The sequence below is a fragment of the Leptodactylus fuscus genome, chromosome 6, assembly GCF_031893055.1.
Source record: "Leptodactylus fuscus isolate aLepFus1 chromosome 6, aLepFus1.hap2, whole genome shotgun sequence".
Classification (NCBI taxonomy): domain Eukaryota; kingdom Metazoa; phylum Chordata; class Amphibia; order Anura; family Leptodactylidae; genus Leptodactylus; species Leptodactylus fuscus.
The window spans coordinates 147,163,116-147,180,060 of NC_134270.1; the positions used below are offsets into that span (position 1 = coordinate 147,163,116).

General features: G+C 43.2%; 1 protein-coding gene across 1 annotated transcript in view; it reads left to right on the forward strand.

Annotated features, from left to right (window-relative positions):
• Positions 1 to 524: 524 nt before the first annotated feature.
• The window catches only part of PPP1R16B (protein phosphatase 1 regulatory subunit 16B), a 42,961-nt gene continuing 26,540 nt past the window's right edge, over positions 525 to 16,945 (forward strand). Inside the window, exons 1-2 of the mRNA XM_075277560.1 lie at positions 525 to 685; positions 11,281 to 11,595. Of these exons, the coding sequence (XP_075133661.1) occupies positions 11,340 to 11,595 (256 nt within the window). The 5' untranslated portion in view covers positions 525 to 685; positions 11,281 to 11,339. The remainder of the gene's footprint in view (positions 686 to 11,280; positions 11,596 to 16,945) is intronic.

Here is a 16,945-nt window from a genome sequence, read left to right on the forward strand (position 1 = left end):
GAACCCAAGGCAGCCTCCACCTCAGGTTCCGGTCCAAAACCCTGTCTGAACTTACCCTTACCTCGCACTTCTGGTTCTGACCAAATAAGTTCGTAAGTATTTGCTCAATGAATCTTGTGAGGTTAGCCCATTACTAGTCACCATCCGACATATAGCTGACCCCGGATGTTAGAGGAAAATCTGTGCTTATACGCTTTTATACAGGATCCAATGGCACGGCTCTGGCCTGCTAAAGAACCTGATCATGACCGAATGTAGTGGATAGAAAAGATGCCTTACTGAGCTAAGAAATCAATGATCTCCTCAGAAGAAACACACATTGAAAAGCGATATGCTAATGTGAACGGAGTGCAATGCGGGGTAGAAGGCAGGCAGGCAGGCAGTCGGTGGTGTATGTAGATGGAGTGGCCCTAGGTTGGGCTGTAGGTGGAGTTGTATAATGAGAAGTCTCTGCACTCTCCCCCTCCTCCTTTCTGGGTTGTCAGGCTGCAGCAGACGCCTCCTCTCTTTACCCTGCAGAGCTAGTAGCACTGAGTCCTGTGTCTGTACTGTGCAGGGCTGTCTGCTCTAGTCTCTCTATGCTGTCACTTGGATCTCAGTCCCTACTTGCGTCGGTCCCCAAGTGCTGTCTGCTCTGCTTAATGCTTCCCGAGCCTTGACTGCTGCTCCCCGGCTGCTTATACAGGTATGGATGGATATGCCAATGCGCTGCTGACACTATGTGAAGATGATCTGTACCAGTTATGTTATATGTATGTTACCTCTGCATAGACTGAATGCATGTATACTAGATGTTATATGGCGATTGTGTATTTTTTTTTAGCAATGCCTATATATATTTCAGAATCAATGTATGAAGCAAAGAGCAGTTCTAGGATACAGTATGATATACATTATTATAGTGGAGCACTGGGAATCTATATGTATGAATGTATAGGAACATATAGCGCCCATCACTTTGCTGCAGGTGCTTTATCCTCAATGGACACATGAAACCTGTATATCATTCTGTCGGTGTGCATATCGTGTGTGAGTGAACACGTGTAGTGGTCATCCAGAATAACGTTTAACTTATATGTATCTATGAATATATATATATATATATATATATATATATATATATGTATGTGAATAGATCTATCCGTATATATATATATATATGTATATATACATACGCGTATAGATTGAGATATATATATATATATATATATATATATATATATACACACATACATGTATATATATGTTTAATACTTCACATTTGCTGCATTTACAGTACATGGCCAAATTACTATAGGGTGAAATTCGCACTAGATATAATATATATATATACTGTCCATCTACATTTTACCTGTTCGCTACCTTTACCCCCTAGACCCAATTTGCTAAGACCTTTCTTACGCAAATTCTCCAGCTGGCGCGAGATGAACCTGAATTATAAAGAGCCTTCGACCCCTCCGCACTCTCGTGTGCCAGAACTGAATTCTACGCCAGTCAAGAACTGGTATAGATTTCAGGTATAACTTACACCACGTTTTGGGCATGAGTTATAATAAATTTGTCAGGCTGAGGCATCCCTGTCCGTGCCCACCTTGATGGAAAATGTGGTGCAAAAAAGGGCCATGCGCCAAAGATGCGGCATCCTTTCTCCCTTCCGAGCTGGAAAACTGGCATAGATAGGTTAGTAAGTTCCCCCCAATGAATTTCTCAAATACATTTCCTTATCACATATTATATCTAAATTGTCCATACACTTCAGTAGTTATCGGTTGGACGCTTATTTGACCAAGACCTATATCTTCTGGCTGGTCCCCTCGAACATGCGTGTGTTCTGAACGTGGAATGGAGAATAATTTGGTGTTAGGATCCTCCGTCGGTGGCTTATCAACCAGTAAATCAACAATGCGATCCTTCTCTCCTCAGTGGAGTGTCTTGAAGACCTATAGACATAAGATAGCTGACCATTCCTGCTGACCTTCGCAGGTTTCACTGACTTTGATCTAATGTGTATGGCTTTTAGGCTGCACTTGCTCCTCTTTTTGGGAACATTGGAAGCCAATCCCAAATCGGAGACATATTAAGATCTCTTCATATTGAGATTCATTTTCCCTCCAAATCCTAAAACAATACTGTGCCATGAGTTTGGGACCCAGACCTGAACTGTATTCACATCGTCCTTACCTATCACCTTTTACCTGTTTTCGTAGCTGTCAGCGTTCTCCAGATCTCGGGACACAGCTGTTGAGCAGGTGCATAGTTGTACACAGGTGCGCGTCTGTCTAATGTAACATTCATGTTCTTCTATCCTGCTCAGAAAATGTAGACTTTGCATTTTAATGTTCCCTTTCTATAAATATAAATGTGGAGCAAATAAGTTCTGAATTTCAGAACTCCAGAAGATCAACATGAAGATATAGAACATCCTGAGAATTATGCAATTCCAGGAATAAAGTCTTCAAAGAAGCATTGAGAACTTGGGGCTGGTCATGGACATGGAATGAAGTGGTTCCTGGAAGGTCTTTGTCATACAAAAGTTTAAAGACCCCCTTACAAAAGAGAAAACTTAGCCAAACACACCCATTCTATGTGTAAGCCTCTCGTCTCTTCCTTGAAAGATGTTCTTGGAAGGAAGGATCTGTCACGTGTTTGCTCTTTTTATTTTCCAGGAAGATAAGCCACCACCAGGGTTGTCTGTCACTGATTTACTCCTATGTCCACCATGACAACACACGGACATTCGGCTTAATGTACATACATGCACCCATGAATAGTTCAGCCAACCAGTTTTGAAGGTTTATGGGCATCTTAAGACTTTCCTATCTTGGGTTCTATGGAACTTGGTTCCGACTTTCCCATAAGACAGCAACCGTGAAACCATCACCTTTATAGTATGAATAGGGTAGATTTACGGGTTGCGTTTGGGAATATTTTGACGAAAAAAAATTAGTAACTACTGGTCTAAGAAGGTCAAATTAAGATTGAAACTATTTATTGTCCTTAAGGCTCACATTTGTATTGTGGAACCTGTCGCAAAGATCTGCTGGATCCATTATGTAATGGATATCAATAGCACCAACCCCATGGCTATACCATGATATCCATTGGTTTTCCATTGCACTGTCCATAGTTTCTATTGCACAAGCCGTAATGCATGTTGTCATCGCATGTGCCAAAATTAGTGCTGGAGCTTTCAACTCAAGAGTGAACACAGCCTTACGACTGTCTGGGTTATCTGGTAAGCATTGCCCATGTGAACTCTTCATTGCTAGTCAGAACTAGAGATGAAGAGATATGCGGTTCCATAATTTCATTGACTCTTGACATCTGGTGGTGGGGTTTCTCCAGAATATCCTGCCTTCCATTGAGGTCAACACAAAGGTGTCTTCATGACTTCTAGTAAATAACTACCATATCTTTTCTCATGAATGAGGTCTTATTATATTACATTTTGTCCAAAGTAAGCTTTCACATGGTCGTGTGTGCTTGAAGTAGAAGGTTAGTCTTGAGTGATTCAAAGATCTGTAGGTTTTCCAGTAGGCCAACATTTTTGGTTTTCTTTTATTCACTCGTGGTCATCAAAAGGGTCAACAGACCAATGCATTGTTAGCTCCGGGCTGTCCCAGATGGCCAAGGTTCAGTATTACCTTGACCAAGACAGAGTGGCTTATTGGGGCCCCTTATTCTCAGTCACCCAACACCACTAACTTTGCTCCTACAATAACTAAATTCCCATAAAACAGACGATTAGAAGGTTGCACCCTGTTTTCTGAAACATTTAGTCATGGAGGTAGGAGGTGCGACCTGAATGAGGCATCATTTATTTTCATGCTCTTAATGTATCAGCAACAATGGAAAATCTAGAGATGCAGATTCTACAAAAACAAGAACATGGCTGATACTCCCCCACATGCCTCCCACTTGACTGAATGTCTGTGGGTGGAAGCAGCTTGCAGTCTTACCTGATGTGCAATGTTGTTTAGTGGGTGCCTTATACAAATGTTCAGGACATTTTATTCCAATGTCTATAGCCCATCTGACAACGAAATTGTTTTATATTTGATTTTTATCTCCTTCCTTCTAGCCGAAATGACAGCTAAGAGACACTTTACATCTGGCTGATACATTTGATCTATCCATCATAGTATTAAATACTTGGTTTCATCTGTATAGATATGGGATAACCTGCTGATCATGGGGGGGGGGGGGGGGGTTGGACTGCTGTGACCCCACAGATCACAAGAATAGGAGTACTTTGCACCCCAGTTTTGAATGGACAGGCAGGATGGACAATATGTTCTCCTCCATTCATTTCAATGGGACCACCATTGGAAACATCAGTTGGAAAACTGTCGGTCTTGTTGCTCCATGTAAAACTTGTGATCGGTGGAGGTCGCAGAGGTCCAACCACCACTGGTCTAACTGGAATAGCCATTTTATGGATCTATTAGGGGTCATGGGTTTCCCAGTGTAGCTTTTTGATAGTTCACAGCTTTTTCTTGCACAATGATAACGGTGGGCAACTCTGTCCAGGGAGAAACTGTAAGGCTACGTTCACATTTGCGCCAGAGTCCTAAAATTGGTGGACGAAAAAGTCATCCACGCACAGCTTTTTTAGCTTTTTCTGCTGATTTCAGTTCTAAGTGATGGACACCCAATGGATTCCATTATAGTCAATGAGATCCGTTTGGCTCCATGTGTTACCGATACCTTAGCGTTCCGCATATCCGTTCTTCTGGTCCTGAACAGAGGATAATATTAGATGAAAAAAATGAGTAGCAAGTTTTTATATCTCGCTAGGGTTCATTACATCACAATTACAAATGAAGGATCACGATTCTTAGGAGTGAATGTTTAAAGAACACTCTAGATACAACTGATCCGCTCTTTCATGTCTTGTACATGAGGGGTTGTCCAGGGCAGAATTTCAAAGAACGACTAAACCTTGATTTACGGTATACGGTTGTCAGATTTATTTATGATGCAACCCTATATACTCAGTTGCACGTGAACCCTGCACTTCCCCATCCTAATCTCACGTTTTTCAGCTTTCACTCCTACTCATCTTACTTTCTCTTCTGCTTTTTTCATTTTTGGCTTCGGTGTATTTTTTCTCACCTTTCCTGGTTAGACATCTTGCTTATATTATACTCTGCAGTTACAGCTGACATAGTACATTATAATTGGTATAAACCTAATTATTTGTGCCAACATATTATTAAAGGGATTTTGCAGACATTTTATATTGATACGCCATCAATATCTGATCAGTGGTGGTCCAACACCCAGCACCCCAACAAACCGGCTGCCACTGAGTGCCAGAACTATACAGTGGACAGAGCCAGAAGCAGATGACTCCTTCTACTGTGTAGTGGCACCATTGAAGTACTGCAGCTCAGCTACCATTCCCTTGAACAGTAGCTATACAATGGATGGAGCTGCCTGCTCCTGGTTCCGTCCACTGTATGGTTGGTGTTCTGAGAGAAGCTGGTTGAGGTGTCTTGTGTCGGACCTCACTGATGGCGTAATATGAGGATAGGCCATGAATATGAAATGGAAAACCCACTTAGGCTTGTAAAATCCATTCAAATGAATGGGTTTTAAGACTGACCACCAGTCATCCCCTATGCAGTTTCTCTGGGCAATAGGATGGAAACCCGGTGAACTCCCCCTGAATACTTTTCACAACTGAAACTTGTTCCAATTGAATCCAGTCTAATGCTAGGTTTACATTAGTGTTCCAGTCACTCCGTCCCAGATTCCACTTGGAAGATGGTTTAATCTGTATAAATATATCCAAAGGATATGTGGTAACCTGCTGATCAGTGGGGGGTTGGACTGCTGTGACTCCTCAGATCACAAGAACTGGAGTTATTTGCACCCCAGTTTTGAATGGACAGGCTGGATGGACAGTGTGTTCTCCTCATTCATTTCAATGGGACCACCATTGGAAAAATTACTTGGCACACTGTCGGTTCTGCTGCTCCATTCCAAACTTGTGATCAGTGGAGGTCGCAGAGGTCCAACCACCACTGGTCTAACTGGAATAGCCATTTAAGGGGTCGGAGCCATTTAAAATTGTCAGAGAAAAAGTCCTGCAAGGAGAACTTTTCTATCCGCCAGTTTCAGTATAAAATTGTCAGAAAGCGGACACACCTCATTATAGTCTATGGGGTCTGTGGATTTTGGCGTGTATCTGCTCTTTAAGCAGTCTGGGTTTCCATCTTTTGGGTTCCAATGTAGACCCAAAGACGGAAACGCAAACGCTAGTATGAACCTAGTGTTACCAATACTCAGTGACCTAACCCTAGAAGGAGGGAGAGATGGGCTCAGCTGAGAACCTCGGGTAACCATCTGCAGTCTTCAGTTCTCCTTACAGAGCTGTACAAAATATACCGCTATACCATTCTTCTCCAACAAGAGATGGAATAAGTGTCCTACCAGGGTTATTAAAATTACTAATCAGACTTTACACTTCATCTACAAATAACTAGAAAACCTCTTGAACTAAATGATAATAACTACATAAGTCTGCTCTCAGACGGGAACAAGACGTTTCTGTGTTTGCACGTACGTCACACAGTTTCTAAACATCATTTCACCATGTTTGTGGTTGTATCACCGTCTCGGTTTTTTTTTTTGCATCTGTTGTGTTCATGGAGTTCAACACAAAGGTGTATATACATAGAAGGGAAATTATGTCAGTCTATGGCGCCCTTTCCTTGGTCCGTCCAATTAATTTTTTTTTATGTAGATTGTGAGCCCCATATTGGGATCACAATGTACTTTTGTTTTTCCCTATCAGTATGTCTTTGTAGAACGGGAGGAAATCCATACAGACACAGGGAGAACATACAAACTCCTTGCAGATGTTGTTCCTGGTGGGATTCAAACCCAGGACTCCAGCGCATCAAGGCTGCAGTGCTAACCACTGAACCACCATGTTGCCCCCCAGTTTGGCCAATTTTTGTAAAAAGTAGAGAGTGAACCAGGCATGTGGCACAAGAAAGGGCCGTGCACCAAATATGTGCTACATTAACACCCATCTACACTAGACAACTAGCGCCACTAGGTTACTTTTCATGTAATGCTACTCATAAACACAGAACAATGGTGTACATGGAAACAGGGGGTGCTGACCCCACATTATAGCGCCAAGGAATAATTCAGAAGAGCCTGATGTTCTCCTTTCCACACCCTTTCTATGACTCTGTTTGGGGAGCCGTCCACATAGGGACTACCGAACACATTGGCAAGCGGTGTGCAGTGAAAGCACATGGACCCCATAGACTATAATGGGGTCTGTGTGCTTTCCACGAGATCTTCGCACGAGTCAGGCGGACAGAAAAGTAGATTGTGTAGAACTTTCATGTCCGCATTTTCCATGCGGATTTCGCGCGGAAAGCACACGGATCCCATTATAGTCTATGGGGTCCGTGTGCACTCACTGCACACCGCTTGCCAATGCGTTCGGTAGTCCATTTGGGGGCTTCCCATGTGGACTCCCTGAACAAATGCAGATGTAAACCAACCCTAAGGCTGCACCATCAAACTAGGGATCCTAGTACAAAGGAGAAAGGAACCTTTGGGAATGTTGCCTTCTCCTTTGTCCTAGGATCGATTCCCAATGTAAGCGCGTATGGATCTCCTATATATAGTGTAAAGGCCAACTTATGTATCTACTTGGATAGTTAGTTTACCCTATAGAAATACATTTCCATTGGCTGCCCATGATATGCTTTGCTATTTTTTATCAATTTCTATGAGAAATAGTGTTTTTATTGGTATAGATGCCAAGTTGTCCAATACAAATACTCGGTATTGCTCATCTCAACTTGTTATCTCTACCTCCATGACTAGACAATAGGAATAAGCTCTATGAAGAAGTAGGATCCTGCAGCGGTCATCAGCAATTCTACATTATACAGGTCACAGGGCTGTCACCAGAATACCCAGAAGACAAGGCTTTGCTTTCAGACCAGTAAACATCCCGTATCCATCTTTATCCGAGAAGGAACCAATATCGACCATTTTATTGCCAGTGGCACCTGATAAATGGCTTCTTCTACAATTGCTTTTTCTGTTCTTTTTTTTTCTATATCACTGGGAGTAGGATGTTAATTTTCTTTCTATGGATTCCTCCCTTAAGATGTCTTCTTAGACTGGGAAGACCTTGGCAGCTGCTCAAGACACCTGGATTTCTAGGTAGTAAATTGCAGGCAAGAAAAGGAATCTGTTTACAATAATTTAGGAAACAATGCGTCGTAAATGGTGCAAACGGGCACGCGGTCTATTCTTTCCACCATGCTATCACATATTTTGTGTATTTTCCATTGTCTTATAATGGCTTATATTCTGTGTTGATCTGTGTGTCACTTTGTCACTGCAGGAAGTCACATTGTGGCCCAGTCTCTATCTGTCTTTCCTGCTTGGGTTTCAATTGACGCCTCTGTTTCTGTTACCATACAGGATGTGTCACACAGCTGAGTGATCAGAGATTAAACCCCTCGCTATGAATTAGGTCATGGTGCTGTATTGTAGTCTATCATACTGGTAAATGGGACACCAATACCCCGTGTCCGACTAGTGTACATTGGGTTCAAAGCATACATAACTATTGTGGTGGTCCGGCCCCTGTCTGTACAAAACAAGTACATATGTAATGGGTTTTATCATCAGTAGTTATTGCTGAAATTATTATTATTATTATTATTATTATTATTATTATTATTATTATTATTATTATTTATATAGTACCATTCATTCCATGGTGCTGTACATTATTATATTAATTCCATGGTGGTGTACATTATTATAGTAATTCCATGGTGCTGTACATTATTATATTAATTCCATGGTGCTGTACATTATTATATTAATTCCATGGTGCTGTACATTATTATATTATTTCCATGGTGCTGTACATTATTATATTAATTCCATGGTGCTGTACATTATTATATTAATTCCATGGTGCTGTACATTATTATATTAATTCCATGGTGCTGTACATTATTATATTAATTCCATGGTGCTGTACATTATTATATTAATTCCATGGTGCTGTACATTATTATATTATTTCCATGGTGCTGTACATTATTATATTAATTCCATGGTGCTGTACATTATTATATTAATTCCATGGTGCTGTACATTATTATATTATTCCCATGGTGCTGTACATTATTATATTAATTTCATGGTGCTGTACATTAGTATATTAATTCCATGGTGCTGGTTTACATACGGTACACAAAATATAGAAACAAATATACCGTAATAATCGTAATAATAACAATGACCGACTGTCACAGCAGGAGAGGGGGCCTTTACAGTCTATGAGGGAAGAGAGATAAAGAGAGAAGGTGAGGGATAGAGACAGAATACCCCCCCCCCCATAAATAATAACCGCCAGTGGTAAGTCCTCTTCTACACATGATGCTCCATCTGAACCTGTGGCCCTCAAGATGGACAGACTAAGACTATGTTCACATCTGGAGTCTCTGGGGCAGAGTTCATCTAAAATCATGCCAGACTTTTTTTGTCTGGCGATGTCAGGGAGAAAACAAGTTGGACCCCATTGAAGTCAATGATACAGTCAGGATCCGTTATCGGTCATAGAGCGGATCCATCTTTATTGTTTAATCTGTTTTTCTGCTTTTATGATGGACCAAAAGAACTGGTCAAACAGCACAGATGTGAACACACCCTAACAAAGTTGTCTCCAGTTGTAGTACGTGTTAAGTGTAGATATGGCTGCCTGGTTCTGCACCAACATTCCCCTTCCACAGCTCCAAGATAATTCATGACTTCTGTAATACTGACCATACATGTAAAGGTGGCCAAAAGCCTGTAATAATTCCTAAATGATTATCTTATCTTATCTTAATGACCTCTTTGCCTGAGCTAAACAGGAGTGTGTACTCAAGAAGGAAAGGATAGTAAACCACTTTAAGACCCTTTTGATGGCAACTTATCTCCCCTGAGCACAAACATATGTGGACATCTCCATACACATGACATCCTTGTCTGGCTCCAGTCACTTAATGTGTTTGGACACCTTTACAATCTGTTTGGCTGCTGTTTCCATTTCCAGCAGGGAGTTGACTGTTTCAGCTTCATGAATGAGTGATGATGATTAGATCTACATCTTAAAGGGGTTATTCAGCTGTTACAAATTGATGGTATATTCTTAAAGGGGATGTTCGGTCGAAGACACTTATCCCCTATCCACAGAGGAGTAAGTGTCAGATCACTGGGGGTGCAAACACCAGGTCCCCCAGTGATCAGAAGAATGGGGGGGACTGTTATGAGGCTGCCAGAACTACAATCTCCAGCAGAGCCTGAAGGCCTATAACAGTGAACGGAGCACCAGTCATCTAAAATTGATGGCTTATCCTAAGGATAGGCCATAAATTTTTAAAAGCCAGAGAACCCCTCAAGCTTGACATACACATTAGATGTGCGTCAGTGAAACTTGCCAATGGGCTGACCAATTATTGTGTATACAGTTGTCTTCAACCTCCCCAAAGGGCAGATGTTGAGGGAAACAAGGATTGGGCATGTTGGGTTTCTGCATGTCCAATCCTTTTCTTTTCACAGGAGATAACCCACCATCAGAGTTGACTGACAGCGGTTACTTCCCTCTCAATATTGGGAACACAAGCGTGCTTGGATGAACTGAGTGTATATGATTGGGGACCCATCCTGCTTGAATGGGTGGGTGGGAGATGTCCATTTGAAAAGTGACTCTTGCTGGGACCTGGTTTGACTCTCCCAATTAGGCTTGAGCGATCGGGATCGGAAAAGATAGGATTCCGATCGGCGATCGAGTAAATTTCGCGATCGGAATTCCGATCGCGATCGGAATTCCGATCCCGATCTTTTCCGGTGGGATCAAGGTCGGAGGTTATCTCAAGATCGGCTCAACCCCATTCATGTATGTATCATTAATGGGGTTGAGCGATCAGGATCGGGAAAGATCGGATCCCGATTGGCGATCGAGCAAATTTCGGGATCGGCTGGAAAATCTCCCAATCCATAACGTTGTAAGGTTAGTTCAGTATGAGGCAAGTTATGTGTAATATGGCTCTGTCCCCTGTAGTGCACATAAAAACAACAGTAAACTAAGCGATAATAACAGAAAACATGACTGAGTGATGGTGTCCCAATAAGGTCTTTAAATTGTTTTGGCTCTGGGCACTTGAGTGTTGTCACTAGACACATGACAAGGCAGACGTCTCAATGTCACAGTTCTCAATGCTCTTCTTTATTTAACAGATATGTCAGTGTATCCACGTCTTGTGAGAGAGTGGCGTATGCTATCCTGACAGTGAGATATGGCCACAAAGCCAATGGATCTATTGGCAGAACTTCAACTCTTGGAGAAAGCTTCTACCTTAGAGCGACTACGAGCAGCCAAGAAACGAAGGGAGCAACAACTGAAGAGGTGGGCCCAAAATGAGAGGGAAGAAGAGAACAGGAGACGGCGCCAGCAGAAAGCTAGAAGGAAGACCCCAACCAGGAGCAAAAGGGTGTCTTTCCCTTCCCGGGTCACACTCCATGAGGCTTGTCTGAGGAATGACCCAGAAGAAGGTGAGTACAATTACATAGATAGGACAAAATGGAAAAAGTCAGAGGAATGTTATGTGTAAGAGTCTATACCAAGTACTCAACTACTTTTAGTAAAGGTCCACTGACCAGGGTCCACTAACAGGTGAAGGTCCGAGCTGAGCAATAGGTGAACACTTCTAGTAATTACCATATTTTTCAGACAATAAGATGTTTCTGACTATAAGACATACCCAAAATTTAGAAAAGAAAAATTGGGAGAAAATATTCTTATTAATTTAGCCTTCCCGGGTGGTCAAATAGAGTAGAGGGGTCAATGTCACTAACTAGTGAAGGGGCACTAACGTGGCATTATACCATGTGGGGGGCACTGACGTGGCGTTATACCATACGGGGGTACTAATGTGGCATTATACTGTGTGGGGGACCTAATGTGACATTACACTGTGTGGGAGAACTAACGTGGCATTATACCATGTGGGGGGCACTGACGTGGCGTTATACCATATGGGGGTGCTAATGTGGCATTATACTGTGTGGGGGACCTAATGTGACATTACACTGTGTGGGAGAACTAACGTGGCATTATACCATGTGGGGGGCACTGACGTGGCGTTATACCATATGGGGGTACTAATGTGACATTATACTGTGTGGGAGAACTAACGTGGAATTATACTGTGGGGGGAGGGGGGCACTGATGTAGATCTAATATTGATGGTCTATCCTAGGGCCAACCAGATAATCCCTTTAACCCTCATTTATGATATGTGTTGTATGCTAACAATGTAGTTATAAGTGGACGTGCACATGTTCTCCACAGTCTCAGAGTCTCCTGGTGTGCCCAGTCCTATAGTGTCTCAGGCTATATTCACACAGCTGATTTTTTTCAGTCAGATATATCAGCCATGGAATCTGCGGCAGAAATCGAAACGGTGTGAAGCCACAAGGGTCCTCGCACAGATATATTCCCATTCAGTGCGGTTAATCTACGTGTGCCCACTTATGAACTATGATTATTTTTTCTCCTGGAAACAATGGATGGCAGATAGCAGGCCACAGACTTCGAGACAGAAAACACATAGCTCTTAACTGTCCCACATCCCACGGGACAGTCCCGATTTCAGACTGCTGTCTTGCGGTCCTGCATGGCTTACCGCATGTCCCGCTCTGCCCCTGGAGTGTTTTACTTATTAACAAACTTTCCCCCGATCACCATCTGCTCTTATAACAGATAGTAAGGTTGTACCTGGGATAAGAGCGGGTGATGATCGGGGGAATGTTTGACTCCTGTACTCAGAAGGACCTGTGTGACATCAGACTTTACGTGACTGGGTAGGCGATTTATTGTGTCCCGTGCAGTGCAGGAAGAGATGGATAGATGTGTGGTCTAAGGTACTGGTGGGGGGATGTGGGATGCAGGTTGTACTGTGTGTGTGGAGAGATGTGGGGTGCAGGGTGTACTGTGTGGGGATGTGGGGTGCAAGGTTGAATGTGGGTGGGGGGAGAGATGTGGGGTGGATGGGTATACTGTGGAGGGAGAGGTATTGGGTGCATGGGTGTACTGTGGGGGTGGGATGTGGGGTGCAGGGTGTACTGTGTGTGTGTGTGGGTGAGATGTGAGATGCAGGGTGGACTGTTTGTGAGGAGGGAGATATGGGGTGCAGGGTGTACTGTGTGTGTGTAGAGAGATGTTGGGTGCAGGGTGTATTGTGGGGGGATGTGGGGTGCAAGGTTGAATGTGGGTGGGGGAGAGATGTGGGGTGCATGGGTATGCTGTGGAGGGAGAGGTGTTGGGTGCATGGGTGTACTGTGGGGGAATGTGGGGTGCATGGGTGTACTGTGGGGGGAGAGATGTGGGGTGCAGTGTGTACTGTGTGGGGGCGAAATGTGTGGTCCATAGGTGTACTGTGTGGGGGAGAAATGTAGGGTGCAGGGTGTACCCAACGAGAAATGGATGGGAATGGGCAGAGTCAATATAGAAGTGGTGGAGCTAAATTTGCCGCAGCCCACCCCCACATTTTGTCCGTCTTTCTGTCCTTTAAAAGTTGGGAGATACGGAAAACATCTCCATTAAAGCTGCGCCGTGTGAACCTGTCCTTTTAGTCACGCTATCCTTGTTGCCCATAGTAACCAATCACATCGCAGTTTTCACTTGCCAACAGCAAAATCCAAAATGAAAGCTGTTCTGTGATTGGTTGCTCTAGCAACAAAGGCGAATATTCTTTGGACAGTTTCCCTCAATCCTCCCTACTTCGGTGTATGTTTTTCTGTAGCCTCCTTTAGTATAGATGACAGCTATTACCACAACCGCTGATTTGTGTGGGACTGAGAATTACAAGTGTTTAGAAATTAGTCGTGTTAGTCACAGGCTTCAGATGCTAGGAAGCCATTGCCGTGTGTGGGATCGTGGGTGGACGCGCTTAGTGTTGTTGGTAATAAGCAGTGAGGCGGAAAAAAAAAAACTCCTGCATTTACAAATCCTGAGAAATAAAGCACATTACATAATATGACTGTAAGCAGGTTACCTTGTACTGCGCTGGCCATGTTGCATAAGAGCAGGACCATACATGCTATAGGATATACAGGAATGGGGGCTCTGTACCCAGGTCACAGGTGTCGGGTCAAGTTTGGGCCGAGCATGCATGTTTATTTCAATGGGTAATTTCAATTATATCCCCTACAAGAACAAAGGATCGGTCATGTTGAAATCACGTGTGGCTAGGGGGCGATGTGGAGCACACTATACACACAAAAGCGACGTATACTTTAGATCATGGACGTCACATGGCCATCCAAGGGATGATGGGATGTATTGGATGAACGATCCCACCATCAACATTAAGAAATTGCCTCATCAGGTGGCATTTTAGTGGTTAAAAAAGAATAGATGCTCAGTGAGTCTGTGCAAGTTGGTGGACGATTGGCCAAAAAAAGGCAGATCAGACCAAACACTTCTATTTAGATGGCTGAAAATATACAGCCACGTCTGCCATCGACCAGCCACGTATAACTGTACGTGGCATCTATATGTCCAATAGCGGGACATTTCGACATGTATATGGCCAGCCGAAGAGCACAGGCTGGACAGTGGAGTCAGTAGAGCTGAGAACCATCTTGTGCAATTGGTTCCGTAACGCGCCAATTTCTATCGTGTATAGTAAATCTACCCATAGACATGAGATAACAGATGACCACAATGGCTGATTTTGACTATAGCATCTGACCAAATAAAATAACGCAAGTATTTACAATGACCAGCATGTCATCGCTCAGGTTGGAAAATGTTGCTGCCACTGCAGGTGTATGGTATGACAGCGTTTATATTAATACGACCGTGTCCATTTCTTAGCCGTCATAAATCGGTCCATTTTTAACACCTCTTGTGCATCCGTTTTGCGTCCGTTCTGCGTTCAGTGTCATCTGTTTTACATCTCTTTTTATTGTACTGTTAAAAAAAACGGATGAATATGAAATTTCTACCTTGTGTCTTTTTTGACCCAACCCAATGATCCATTTTTAATGCACGTACCAATCCATTTTCACAGACCCATTGATTTTTATTGGATAGCCGAAACATGTCCAATTTTTTACTGATCTTTTTTTTTTTGTCCGTCAAAAAACAGACATGTGAATATACTCATTCATTCTCATTGTTCTTAAAATGGTCATGTGATATGAACAAGGCCTATAAGCCTGGTTGCAGATGACAATGTGCTTATTGCCGGCGGTGAATGATCTGCACGGCCAGCGCATGGACGGCACACGGATGTCATCTATGTGCCGTCTGTGCAACAGCCATCCAAAATGAATAGGAGCCGTGGAAGCATGGCCAGAAAATGGGAGAGAAATAGGACCCGTTCTGTATTTTGCGGCCTGGACTGTTAGCCCGTACACGGGACCGTGTAAGGCCTCGTTCACATCTGCGTTGATAATCTGTTCGGGGGAGTCGGCATGGGGACACCTCCGAAGGACATACCAAACGCACTGCCAAGTGGTGTGCAAGTGAAAGCACATGGATTCCATAGACTATAATAGGGACCATGTGCTTGCTGCCAGATCTCCGCAGGGAACATGCGGACAGGAAAGTACTTCACAATCTACTTACCTGTCCACATGACTTGTGCAGAGATCTTACGGCAAGCACACGAACCCCATTATAGTCTATGGGGTCCTTGTGCTTTCACTGCACAGCGCTTGCAAATGCATTCGGTAGTCCGTTTGGGGGGTCCCCATGCGGACTCCTCGAACCGATTACCGAACGCAGATGTGAACCAAGGGTTTCATGTGTACAGGCCCATAGAAATTAATGGATATTCCCCCAGTCGTCTGTGATCGACCTCGTGTGTTGCTGGTCATCGATATTACTGATCCCGAAGTTGCTTGTATTATGGCTAGTCATTATTATATATATATGGCTGTCTCAAAAGTGAGAGTGAGATATAAAGGTCCTTTATAACGTAGCGTCAGCTGTATATGGTCGCCAATGACCGCACAGTTATATCGTATAATCGCATGATCATTGGCGGCTATATACGGGCAGGGTTTTGGCTGTCTGCGGCTATTGCTACCTTAGAATGTACTCTTAGTCATACTTAAAACACGGATTTAGATGTTCCTTTATGCAGATCTATTTCTCCATAGTGAAGGCGTACGGCCAATACTTGATTTCCTAATTCTAATATATTAGGTTAGCCGGATGCACCAGGATAAAGGTTAATAACATGAAATTGGATCCGATTGCTAAGCTCTGCTGACGTATGCAAGATGACTTCGCTTGATCCTGTCTCACTGAGACTTCAGCTAGATCGAGAATGAGATATAAAAAAAATCTGATTCATTTCTGTATTAATAAGACTTTCATGGGGAATAAAAAGTCAGGTGTACGTTTCCAGGTCCCTATAGTACAAAGGTGAGTGGGATGGGTCAGTAAGGGTTAAAGAAGCACAAGGACACACAACTATTTCTGTACCTATAAACCTTGGTGAGGCTTGTTATGCAGACTTGGTAGGAACCGGAGCTGGCGGGTTTGAGAGAGCTGAGTACCAGATCTAGAACATAGGGGCTAGGCACGGCTACTACAGGTGACATACAGTACGAGGTTTGTGGGATTCTCCACCTGGTTATTGACATTATGAATTGCCTTGGAAAAACAACTTTTTCCTGGAAAATTCGGAACTATTAAAACAGCGTATAACAGTCTAAGGTGACACGTGAGCAATAGGTGCAATGATGCTAATAGGGGTGAGGGTGAGGGTAAGGATCAGGATGAAGAGGTTCAACAATCCCCTCATTCCCATTGTTTGAGGGTGGGTCACACAACTGTTATTTAGGCCAGGGCCCCACATGGTGCAAACTCTGTGGTTTGGCAAAA